General features: G+C 43.2%; 1 protein-coding gene across 1 annotated transcript; it reads right to left on the reverse strand.

Annotated features, from left to right (window-relative positions):
• Positions 1–7,328: 7,328 nt before the first annotated feature.
• On the reverse strand, positions 7,329–12,623 carry NDUFAF4 (NADH:ubiquinone oxidoreductase complex assembly factor 4). Its single transcript, XM_006270486.4, has 3 exons — positions 12,444–12,623; positions 11,566–11,654; positions 7,329–9,571 (listed from the first exon to the last, which is right to left on the reverse strand). The coding sequence occupies exons 1-3, from the start codon at positions 12,577–12,579 to the stop codon at positions 9,278–9,280; spliced, it is 519 nt and encodes a 172-aa protein (XP_006270548.1). The 5' UTR covers positions 12,580–12,623; the 3' UTR covers positions 7,329–9,277.
• Between the last annotated feature and the right edge of the window lie 306 nt (positions 12,624–12,929).

The following is a 12,929-nucleotide window of genomic DNA, read 5'->3' on the forward strand; positions in this document are numbered from 1 at the left end:
TCATATATTTTGGCTATATGTAACATTTACAGCTTTGTGAGTAGGCTGCTTTCTCACACTGTGTATGCAGGTACCATACTTCTCCTGAGATGCTAATCAAAACAAGCTGTTGAGGCATTACATGCTTTGCCAGGTAACAGCACAAATCAAGGGGAAGGTGCCAACTTGAAACTTAGTTTTGCAAACAGGGTATAAAAAACAGCATGTTCTTATCTACAGGGGAAAAAGTGATTCCTAAACTGCCTATGCAGCATAGGACCCATAGTTTTTAGTAGCTGGACTATTTCTTGTGAAATGATGTGAAATGGAGCTTCAAATTGCTTCCAATTATCCCATGTGCTGCCCAAACTCAGCCAAAGCCTTAGCCTTTGTCCCTTCTAGATACCATTCTGCAGCCATGGAAACAGATGGGTCAGCCTGAAAGTATGTTGAATTTTATCTGCAAAGAAATGAAATTTTCTCATAATGGGAGAAATTTGAACAAGGCACTGAATGAAGGTAGTTCATATTAACCCAGCTGTCTTCCATTTAAAACAAATCCTCGGATCAAAACTTTGAAGATTTTAAAGGAAAGAATCTCTCTCATGCAGAAACAATCTAAAATTCAAAAGCTTGTCATCAACTGGCAAGCCAAGATTTCTATGTTTACTAGTATGTCACTTCCTTTTCTGCTTTTTCTGCTTCAGATCACTTGTAAACCCAAGTGATATACATAGGTAAGAGGAGAAAAGGTCCCTAGCTACTGTTGGTTGAAACTAAGAGATAATTTTAACTAAAGCCCATGCACCCAGTGGCAAGATCATCCTAGAGCAGGGGTGGGCAAAATGTGGCCCAGGGGCTGGATGCGGCCCACCAAGCCATTCTATCCAGCCCACAGGGCCCCTAAAAAATTTAGAAAATTAATATTTATCTGCCCTGTGCTGCCTGTCAAGCTGCCCTTGATGGCTTGCCAAAACTCAGTAAGTGGCCCTCTGCCCAAAATAATCGCCCGCCTAGAGTCTGAAGCAGTTTTCCTGGATTTTGTTGACCTGTTTGTTGAATTCAGTAGAAGGAATGATACAATGTATAAAGATCACAATCTGTCCATTTTATATTGTATTTTGCATATGCTGTTATCCCATAGTCTGTGCTGTTTTCATGCTTACGTTTCAAAATTAAGCATCAATTAAAATAAAAGAAGCAGTTCAGACCTTAGAGAGCTGTTGTTTCAGGGTGCTTGCAGACTCAGGGAGGCAACACTACTTTGGTTTCTACTCAGTTCATATTTGCTAGCTTTACTTCACAACTATGAGGACTAGCAACATACCTTGATAAACATTAACACTTAAGTTTTACAACATAATATTGGGAGAAGAGGCAAAAGCTGGAGAAAATCCCATCACAGTTGAACTGCTGAAAAGACAAGTATATGAGTATAAGAGAGAGAGAGAGAGAGAGAGAGAGAGAGAGAGTGTTGGGTGGAAGGAGAGGGGAAGCAAGGGGTGTTATTAGTGCGTTTGGTCAGAGAACAATGTTTTTTCTCAGGGCCTTTCAGAAGCTTTGTAGTTCCACTAGTCTTCAAGGGCTAGAAAAGAATTTATACTTTACAGCCTATTTTTATGGTACATGTGGAGAAAACAGAGAACTTGTCTTCAACATCAGTCCCTTGAGCTTTTAGTTTTGAGAGCATGAATTGTCCTTATATTTCAAATAATGTCTCTTAGAGGACAGAGAGAAAACTAAGTTTCTTTCAACTGATACATGAAATGATGATTGGATGTGCATCAACCTATTAAGACATTCACAAGACAAATGGATACAGTTCACAAGTTCATGCATTAAAAAGAAGCAATGTTACAATACAAAACTGAGTCAAAGCATAAAATAGTGCATGTGCTTAAGCAAAGTTATGAGAATTCATCTTTGTTAAGTGAGGACAGCAATTGTGAATTTGCTCCCACATACGAAATTTTCAACTGGTGATAGCTTACTGTGAAAGGCAGAATTACAGTATAAAATTTATTCATGCTTTCCTTCTCTATAGAGAAACGAAACCAAGAGTGATATTGTTTCCTGTTCAAACACATCTTCAGTTGCCTTGTTTGCTTTGATTCATTGCTATTCAGTGCAATTTCTTCTCATTTATCCCAGGTTCACTGTAGCTTTAACTACACAGTAAATCAGCCCAACACATTGTGCATATTCAATTACAAATCTATAAAACACTACCGATGGCCTTACAGATGGCACTCTTCACAGACTAACAGGGAAAATTAAAAGCAATCAGGTTAAGTAAAAACTAGCTAAAATAATAGATTTTTGATTCACTGGCAATTCAAAAAGCCAAGGAGTACATTTGGGGTTGGACCAAGAACAATTAAAAAAAAATTGGTGTGGAGTGCAGTCAGTAATTTGGTTTTCACGTTGACTATTGAAATATGTTTTTATTTTTTTAAATAAACTTAAAGGAAATTAAAATAACCTAGGAAGTTATCCCAAACAGAGAATTAAAATATTTTATTTAAAATGTCAGAACAGACATTTTAGGGGATGCCTGTTAGCGGATTCAAAGACAACGGCAGAGTATGAGGAAACTTAAGTAATGTAAAAGAGAGGCACAGGGCCAAACCTCACCTCACAAAGAGTGATAAATGCCTAACTCCTTACCAGTGGGCACCACCAATCTCTTTCAGGGATCTTGGCCATGACAGCATTCCTGAGTTGGTGCTTAAGTCACGTCATTCCTTTCTCTCGGACAAGAAAAAGCAAGAACCCCAAAGAGCATGCTGCACTCACTTTTATCTAATAATCCAGTAGTCGGGCACTCATTTGGGAGAGAAGAGACCCACTCTAACTGATTCAGACTGGGGTTCTCCTACATCCCTGGGGAACAGCTTAACCGCTAAGGCTACATACAGCCTGTCCTAAGCCTGCTACATTGTCTTCATTTCTCAGTTTCACAGTCCCCACTCCCAAGAACATAAATATCGTCCTAGAATCAGACATTTCAATCAGGAAAGAAGTAAAATGTTTACTCCCTCACTATTTTGGTCACTATGGTAGCTACTATTTCAGATATCTTTGCACCATCATAACATCAAAAATGGCAACTTTATGGTGAAGAGGAGTCCTTGTCTTTGTCCATGCTGCTCTGGCCAAGCTATCTACTTTTTGTTTAGTCTGGTCCATGGGGATCAATGATATGGCTAGTGGAGCCATTTCATCTATCTGGCCGGGCTACCAGAAGTTGAGGCACATGACTGCATTAAAGTCATTGGACAAAATGTGTAAGTAGCTTTGGGAGTAGGAACAGGAATTCAGGGCTCCTCTAACCCAGGTGAGTGGCCCAACCACTAAGTGACAAATTCATGGCTCAATTAGTCTTAGTGCCTTGTGGTAGAGTGGAACAGCTTCAATACCAGGGTAGAGAAAGCTCCCATCCAAAATGTAACACAGCATGGTAGTTAGTACACTCTTCTGGAGCTGACAAATGGCATTGAACTCAGGTCTCCCATTCCCTGACTTCATGTTCTAAACCAGTTGTTTTCAACCTTTTTTTTCATTTGTGGACCTCTAAAAAATTTCAAATGGGGGTGAGAACTCCTCTGGAAATTTTGAAAGGAGGTACGTATGCCTTTGAATTGTAAGTGTAGGTATTCACATACTTTTGATTGATCACGGTAATCTTTTGTGGACCCCTTGAACATAGTTTGTGGACCACAAGGGTCTGCAGACCACAGCTTGAAAAACTCCAGGCTATTAAAAAAATAGCAGCTGTTTCCTCCTCCAGCCATTTGAAAGAACAGTTGTAGGTGCTTCTTGTCAAGAAGATTCCAGTTGGATACACATGCCTTCCTGCAGCCCTGACTTCAGACACAACATTGCCACAGGGATCCCCTATTGGCAAGTTCCATGCAGCTCCCTGCATACTATGCCTATTCCTGACTATCCCCATGTACTGTGGATTTTAATCTGGGTCCAAGACCTAAAAGTTAGGTGTTACAGCAAAATTCTATATTTGATCTGGCCCAGAGACAGTTATGTATGTGCAGTGGCAGAAAACCAGGGGCATACAGAGGTAGGAAGCACCGAAGTCTGTGAACACCAGTGGCATGTACATTTTAGACCTGGTTGCCTAAATTTCTTTGTGGATCTAACCCATAAGTGAAAATGGGAAACAGAACTAGACTCTTTAGTCATCTAGATGTGTTAGGAAAATTTACCTATATTGGAATGTAATATACTCACACATTTTAGGTATTCAGATCTGCCAGGTAATGGAAATTATGTACCTGCTGTATGGCTGGGTCCGCATTTCTGCTCTAACATTCACATACTAATATAGTCCCTCTCTACACTATAGGAACTGCCACTGTTCATAAAACGGTTTCAACCCTAGCAGGAGAAGAAGGGCACCAATTCATCAGGAACTTTCCTTCTTCTCCTGAAGACCTTGAAGGTAATGACTGGGCAACAGAGCCTCCTCTCCAAAGGCTATCACCATGGGAACCTGTATCATCCCTGATTTTTTTTATGGGTGCACAAGAGAAAACTGGGAGGAACAGCAGGAGGCTGTGGGCTGGACTCAGCTCCCCAGTGAATACTACAGTTATGTATCTCAATCTGTTTTAGAACCATGCCACCGGGTCAGAAGCTGGTCATTAATGAATATCAAACTGTAGACTCAGGAGGGTAACTATCATTTTAAGAGCCTTTCCCACCACACACACACCATTAATTTTATAGACACTGATTCTCAAGAAAATAAACAGAAGAGTATGACTTCATTAAAAAAAAAAAAGAGCAGCACAAAATCCTCCCTGCTCACCTGTCTTTGTCAGTTCTGATGTCTGTAATCAACTCCATATTCCCAGCAGCACAAATTGCTGCTGCTGCTTTTTCTTCTCTGGAGAGCAGGCCTCTCTCTCTCTCACACACATGCACAGAACCCAGCTGCCAGGTGTGATGGCTGCTGCTTTTCCTTGTCACTTCCAATTTTAGGAGCATCTTACATAGGGAATGAGTCCAACTTTTGCCAACACTATTCAGAGTTCATCAGTATTGCTGGATTTATGGGTCTTTCAACTCAAAGATTCATCCCAGCCCACAGGCACTGCTGCTTTCCTCTATGCACATATTACAAACCCAAAAAGCATCTCCCTCTCCTCTCTCACCAGCCTGCTCATGAACAAACACACCAGTAACTGACCCTTCATGGTCCAAATAGACAAGGTGCAAAGCACCTTCACCACCTTTCCAAGTCTTGCCAGAGATCCCAGGACCCTACAGGAACAGATGCTTATTCTTGTTCAGAATAGTCTGCAGTAGGGAACTTTTCCCTACCACTGATTTAGCTGTACCAGTCTTTTGTAAGGAAGGCAGCTCTATTAGAAACAACCTGCCAGCTACCAACACCACCCACGCAGTTTGGTATTCTGACAAGTCTTTTCCCATTCCCTGTTTTTCTTCCTGCCTCAGTTTCTACCATTGTGATCATGTGAGAATGTTATTTTCCAAAATAGATTTATAAGTCTAGCCTTCATGATGCAGGAAATAACCCTGACAATCTGATGTTAAATAAATACATACATACATACATGTAGGATTTTTTTAAGCCTGGCACATAACTGACTTGGGGTTTGACGCAGGATTTTTTTTTTTTTAAACTAAGATGCGCATCCCAACAAAACACACATCTCTCCTCTCCCTACAATTTAGAAGGTCATTTTCACTCTGGGACAGGGATATACAGGAGGACTGGAGATCAGCATTTTTTCTGCAAATATAAAATTGCCCAGAAATCAGAACTAACCTTTTTCTTATCTAACACACCAAAACCTACTATTCCAGCAGCAAAGAACACATGGATGGATAATGAATCATGAGGCTGAACATGCAAAATGTAATTCCTCTACCAACAATATCTATTTTTGAACATAAAATAAAATGCATTACAGAAAAATAGAATTCTTAAGTAAATATTTGTTAACCAATTGACCAAATAGAAAAATTAAGTCTCCTTTGAAATTATTTCAATTTTATAAAACATATGACACATTTCTTAATTCCCATTTTCTAACTAACTGCAGATATGCAATGCTCATTGGCGTCACAAGTGCACATCTAAAGGGATCATGATACTATTTGTATCTTGAGATCATAATTAAACTAGCTCTTGCATGGATGTGCAGCAGGTGGACGTGGAGAAAAAAAGAACACCCCCTTGCATAGCTTCATAAATATCAAGCAGAGTATTATCTGATTGTGCTACAGTACAGAGAGGGTGGCGAAATTTGGACAGAATCATGCTCCCCCACTCTCCCAATCTCCAATGCAGGGCATGGCCCTGGTGGAAAAATAAACTGTTCCACATGACAAAGTAAGAAAGTAAATGCTTTCCCCTTAAACTACCCAGGAAAGACCGGCAGGTACTCCCTCTGGGGCAGTGGTGGGCAAAATATGGCCCTCACAGGTTAGATCCAGCCCATGGCAGGTCCCTCAGCCCTACCCAGCCATCCCAGGCATGGTGGGCAGCCCAGGCCATGGCACATGTAGCCGCCCATGGGCTGCAGAGGTGCCACCTGGCATTTGAGTGCAGCCCATCCGATCCTCACACATGGCTCTCAGGCACGCTGGAAGCTGTAGTTCACAGGGCCAGGCAGCACAGCAGTGTTGTGGGGGTGGCACAGTGGCTGGACTTGGTTTCCTGACAGCCCCCGCAGTAGTGGCTCATTCCAGCTGCTACTTCCAGTATATCCGCTGCTGCCAGCCCCAGCCCCGCTGCCCAAGCACTGTGGCCCATCCACCCAACATCCACTGCCCAGGGTGCTGCAGAACCAATGCCCATCGCAGGAACTTCGGGGAGCAGATTGTGGTTCTGGCCCAGGCCCAGGCCTTGCACTACCCCCCCTACAATCCCAGTCTCAGCCACCCATCCCTCACTGCCCACTCCTTCCCATCTGCTCGGCAGACATGCCCTGCCCACAGGTGTCCATGGAGACCTTGCCCAATTGCCCTGTCCGGTGCCCCCAGCAGTGGGTACGGGGCAGACAAGAGCAATTAGCAACTTTCTTCCCCTCTTCCCCTTCTCCTCCATCAGCTGCATTGGGTGATGTAAACAGCCACAACAGGGGGCCAAAGCCAAGTCAGCAAGTACCCCCTGAGTGTGTAACGGGGAATAACTTAGTGGGAACAGCAGGAATAAACTAAAACTTGTTGTATAGGTGAGAGATTAGAAGGCTGAGATATTTGATGTGTTAAGGGACAATATAAACTAAGCAATTTTAAGAGCTATGGAATAAAGATCTGCTCTTGCAAGCTGAAGTATATGAACTAAGCTAGTTAAAAACTGTGATAAATTATTGAGGTTTATATGCCATATCTTGAGGCAAATTTTTACAACAGCAACAACATTCAATACATAGGAGAAAGCCACTTTTAAAGTGAGAATACACAGCAAAGCACTTTAAAGCCCTGAGGTTGTAGGTCAAAGTACACATCCAGTACAGATGTGCTCTTTTTGAATGCTACTGCAAAGTTTTACAGGTTAATAAGACAGAGAGAGCCAAATGACATTACCTAGAATAACACCTGAACAGAAAACACACACTCTTGTCACAGTATATTTTAAGCATAGATAAGAAGTCCTTGATGGACAAAGGAACAAATCTTAATACCCAACACACTGCTGATAAAATAGCTGTGTCCATTCCAGTTCTAGCTCCATTCTAGCTCCAGCAAGGTTCCAGCTCCATTCAAAGTTAGAGAACAGTGAGGGGCCCTTTTAATCAGTGCAGAAACTCTTGATATTCTTATACAATGAACAGTTGGCCACAGTCAAATAACTTGAAACTGGTTCTCTCTAGGAAAGGTGATGTATACATTCATGATACATTCTTACTTGCCTTCCAGCATTCTCTGCTGAGAATGGTTTGGTTTCATTTTCATATGAACAGAAAATTGCTCTGAAACAGCAAACTTGATCTTAAGTCTTTTTAGTAAATGTTATCGCATGTCAGAAGTCAAGCACTCTGCAGTAAAAATAAGTGCTTAGTAAAAGCCCTATATTCTCTTATTGGTATTTTCCCCACTTCAGGGTGTAAATTATAAATTTAAGGTATATTATTAATCCTAAAGATACTAATGACCATAAACTTCAAGGAAGCCACAATGCAATAGTTGAGCTACAAACGGTCAAGGTTACCCCCACCCCAACTCTGTCTCTTCCTTTTAAATGACACAGACGTGAACAATGAACATCACCAAGCAGTAATCTGCTCTATCAAAAGCTTTACATCTTGCAGTCAGCCTATGCCAATTTTACAGCAGAGATGATGCTTGGCTAAAAGCAGAAGATGCAGTTTACCTTCAGTGTGGCAGTGCAGTGACAACATTATGGTTGTGGACCAATAAGAGATTCCTAGCAAGAAGTCTGTTGTCTACATTACTGTCTCAAGACAAGAGTACACAGGTGCTATAGGGAAGTGGAAATAGTGCAGAACAGGCACGGATAATGACATGGAAAAGAGTAGCCAGCCAAACTAACAACTATGCACTAACCCATGTCATGAGGTAAGCCATACCTAGATGTAGGTGCCAAACAAAACTGCAAGTAGCTTGAAACTGGACAGAAAACTATGGTAGTTGGGTCCACCCAGAATGGAATGGATAGTTGGCATTATTGCTTCATTCAATAACATTCTGTACAGGCATTACTATTTTATGTTTTAAAAAGAAGGGCAGAAGCATTTCCTCAGCACCTTCTTTTGCTCTTAGAATCCAACAGCAAATTTTTTCATCTTAAAAATGAGACAGGGTGTTTGTACTGCAAAGCTGGATAATTTGGAGAGAATTTCTATGTGCTTGAAAATTCTGTGTGACCCTACCCAAACTATGTTACATAAATAACAATAAAAACAAGAATAAACTTTCACAGTAAGTTAATATATCATTGATTCAACTAACATCCAAAGTCATCAAATGAAAAACATTCTCTCACAAGGAAGTAGCAATTTCTTTTTAACTAAATCTTTCCCCCAGAATTGGATTAATTTGAATAGGTCATTTATTAATCCTAACATATTGCCACGTTTCTTGCAGATTTCAACTGCCTCCTAATCTAACACGAGTAAAGTAGATTATGAGCCAAAATATAATTAATGTGCTTGCCCAAATAAATGTAGGAGTCATTTAAATAAAATAACTTATTGTTACATTTCAACAAATTCCAGGACAAATGATACATTTTAAGATTAAAATGAAAACACCAGAGAAATTAAACAAGTTCTGGCAACCATTTTTACGTAGATTTGATATATTTTTTATCTTCAGATGAAGGAATTTCCATATTAAAAACAGCAAGGTATTTTAGAAGAGAAGTGACATCCTTCAGGTCCAAACTATATTCCTCTGCTATTTTCTCTGCAGTCCATGTTTCAGGATGCAGTCTATGATTATTAAGAAAAGTCAAAAGCTCCACAGTAGAAATTTTGCCTTTGGGAACGCGGTGAATATCTAGAGCACTATAACGACCTAGTTTTGTAAGTCTGTATTCCTCCTCTTTACATGGGAGACCTTCACCTTCAACTTTTACCTGGAATAGTAAGAAAAGAAAAGAGTTCAAATCAGTAGGATGCATTTATTTTGTAAATTGTACAAGCCCTACCTATTTCTTTAACAATAACTTTGCCTTTTAAAGGGGAGGGAGGGACAGGAAAGGGACACCCCTCTCCTGTTTACTAGTCCTAAGAAATGAATGCTCATGGACTGTTCCACACTCTCCTAAAAATGCTTTATTTTCCAAGTACAAAAGTTCCCAGCAACTATAGTATACAATGAAATCATCAGCAAAGCTAACTGCACTTTATCATGTATCAGCAGATAACATGACAAATAGAACCAAGAGGGTGATAGATTCTCCCCTCTATGAGGCATCGGTCAGAATGCAGTTGGAGTACTGCATCCAGTTTTGGGCGCCGTACTTTAAGAAGGATGTGGATAGCCTGGAGAGGGTCCAGAGGAGGGCGACTAGTATGGTTAAGGGTTTACAGGCCAAGCCCTATGAGGACAGACTAAGGGACCTGGACCTCTCCAGCCTTCGCAAGAGAAGACTGAGAGGTGATCTTGTGGCTGCCTACAAATTCATTAGGTGGGGTGCAACAAGGTATCAGAGATGCCTCTTGGAGTAACAAGGAACAATGGTCACAAACTGACGAAGAGCAGATTTAGGCTACACATCAGGAAAAACTTCTTCACGGTAAGGGTGACCAAAATTTGGAATGAGCTTCCAAGGGAAGTGATGCTCTCCTCTACCCTGGGGGTTTTTAAAAGCAGGTTGGAAAGGCATCTGGCTGGGGTCATCAGACCCCAGCACTCTTTCCTGCGCAGGCAGAGGGTCAGACTTGATGATCTGTTGAGGTCCCTTCCAACCCTGGCATCTATGAATCTATGAACGACCAAATATCTAGCACCCAGTGACCCACTTTCTGAAAACCCAAGCACAGGCAAAACTCCTGCAAACTTCAGTGAAAGTTCTCAGCCATCAACATCTTTGGAGGGGAAGTAAAAAGCTACAGATTTCTATATTTCAACCTGACTGTAGATGCTTAATGTCAAGTAATGACATGTGAAAATGCTGTCCTACATATTTAACTTGACATCATTTGCCTATGTTTGCATCAGAGCAGATACTTTCTACTCTTCATCTTCTAGTAGAACTTAAAAAGAATATAAATGGGAGAAGAAAGGATGACTTTTTCTGGAAACAGTTTCTTAGGTTGTAAAAAACAATCCACACCTACCCACCCAAACCACCTCCTATACATTTTACAACTTTCCTTTTCCTCTGGTCCAGTTTGGTTTGTTTGGTTTTTTTTCATTTGAAGCTTTGGTGCAGTTTTATACCTTCTAGTTTTGTTCTGTGAATTTCTCAAAATGTTCTTAGCATCTCTTCATACTTCCCTTTCCAAGTTTGTTTCAAAATCAGCTATCAAGCTCCCTGCTCCACACTGGGGGCTGGGAGGGAAGGGGAGGAAAGTAGCCTTTATGTCCCAAGACCAAGAGAACTTCTTGCAAGCCCACAGCCACTGGTTAACTCAAGTCATCAAGCATCAGCTTTTATCTGAGCTAAATTTTAAAGCATATTGAGGCTTCAGCCATTCACTGAAGGGTGAATCATTTACAGAGAATACTTAACCTCACACAGCAAAACCATCTTGTTTTAGTCCATTCTAAAAGTAACAGGGTAGATGAAGACACCTGTGTGGAAGACGAGGCAAACCAGGGCATCAATACAGACTGAAAGTACCCTTAACAAATTGCACTGGACCCCAAATTTGGGATTATATCAAGCAGAATAAAATATATAGACATAAGACCTTGCTGGCCAAAACTCTGCCTTTGTTAAAGTGGGGACTGCATCTGAAACAAATCAACCATCAATACCTATTTTTTTAAAACAGTTAGCTTCTGGGCACTAAGGCAACAAGTTGCACCAACTCCCCCCCCCCCCCCAGTTATGGATATCCTTATAGTTTGGCCACGTGAAGAACGGATACTGCTGTGCACTCGCTGCGGAAAGAGACTCACTTCCATGGGTGGATCCTTGGAATCGACATAGACATTTTTTAATAAGGCAAGAAGCCTGTTGTCTTTTTTCTGGATTTCATGTTGGATTTCTAGATAGTAAAAAGGAGAGAGAGAAAACACATACCATATACTCTCCTTGGCTTGCATTTAATAATAGCCAATCCCCACCCATCACCAGTTTGAATATATGGGAAGGTGAGGTGCCCCTGCATGTTTCTCAGAGGGAAAAAAAAGGCTGGTTGCTGCAACCGCTGCAACATCCCCAAGCTCCAGTGCGTGCAAAGGATCACACTGAAGCACTGGAACAGGTTTCCCAGAGAGGTGGTGGAGCCTCCATCCCTGGAGGTTTTTAAGACCCGGCCAGACAAAGCCCTGTCTGGGACGATCTAATTGGGGCAGGTCCTGCCTTGAGCACGGGGTTGGACTAGACCAGAGCTTCTCAACCTGTGGGTCACAAGAATATACTAAAGGGCGGGGAACCAACATGAAAAATGGACTCTCCCGTAAAGGAGAAAAACAGGGGAACCCGCAGCTTTTCCCTTGCAGCCTAGCACTGCCCCAGCCTCCGAGGGGCAGCTTGGGGGCCCTCCTGTGCCACACACTGGGGGGCAGCAGGTCGGGAGCGAGGGGCATTGGCCATCTATATTTACAAACGGGGCCTGGTCCCAAAAGAAGTGGAGATCCCTGCACGCGATGACCTCTGTCCGACCCGCGCTTTCTGTACATGTGGGTCTGTGACCAAAGGGCCCAACGCAAACCAGCCCCGGGCCCCGGTGCAACCTGCCACACCTCCCGCTGCTCGCCAGGACCCGTGCCGGGACCGCCCTGCATGGGCCCAGGAACAGCAGCTCCCGGCATGACGCGCGCGCGACACTCACCGGGCGGCTTGGCGGGCCGGGCCGTGGGGTACTGCGGCGCGGGGGTGGGCTTGGGCCGGTCGAGGACGCGGAACGCGCGGTTCTCCACGTTGAAGTTGCGGAAAGCGCGGACCAAATGGTCCCATATGATCCGCATGGCCGCGCTCACCGCCCAGTGTCGCCGCGCATGCGCAGGCGGGTGGTGGCGGCGGCAGAGGACGCCGCTTAGCGGCTGGAGGAGCGCGGGGCGGGGCGGGGGCAGACAAGGGTGAGGGAGGGGCGGAGAGAGGGGCGGCTGCTGCTGGGCTCCCGGGTTACCGAGAGGCTGGGCCGGGCCGGGCCCGCCAGGGGTCGCGGGGCCCAGCCCCGTCTGTGCTCTAGCCATGAGGTCTGCCCCACCTCCGCCCGGGGCTGCCAGCCGCCCCGTCACACCACAGACCTGACAGCAGCCTGCCCGGGCAAAGCAGGGGAACATCTACACTTACGTTGCTGCAACTTCAGGCCACT

The sequence above is a fragment of the Alligator mississippiensis genome, chromosome 1 (assembly GCF_030867095.1).
Source record: "Alligator mississippiensis isolate rAllMis1 chromosome 1, rAllMis1, whole genome shotgun sequence".
Classification (NCBI taxonomy): domain Eukaryota; kingdom Metazoa; phylum Chordata; order Crocodylia; family Alligatoridae; genus Alligator; species Alligator mississippiensis.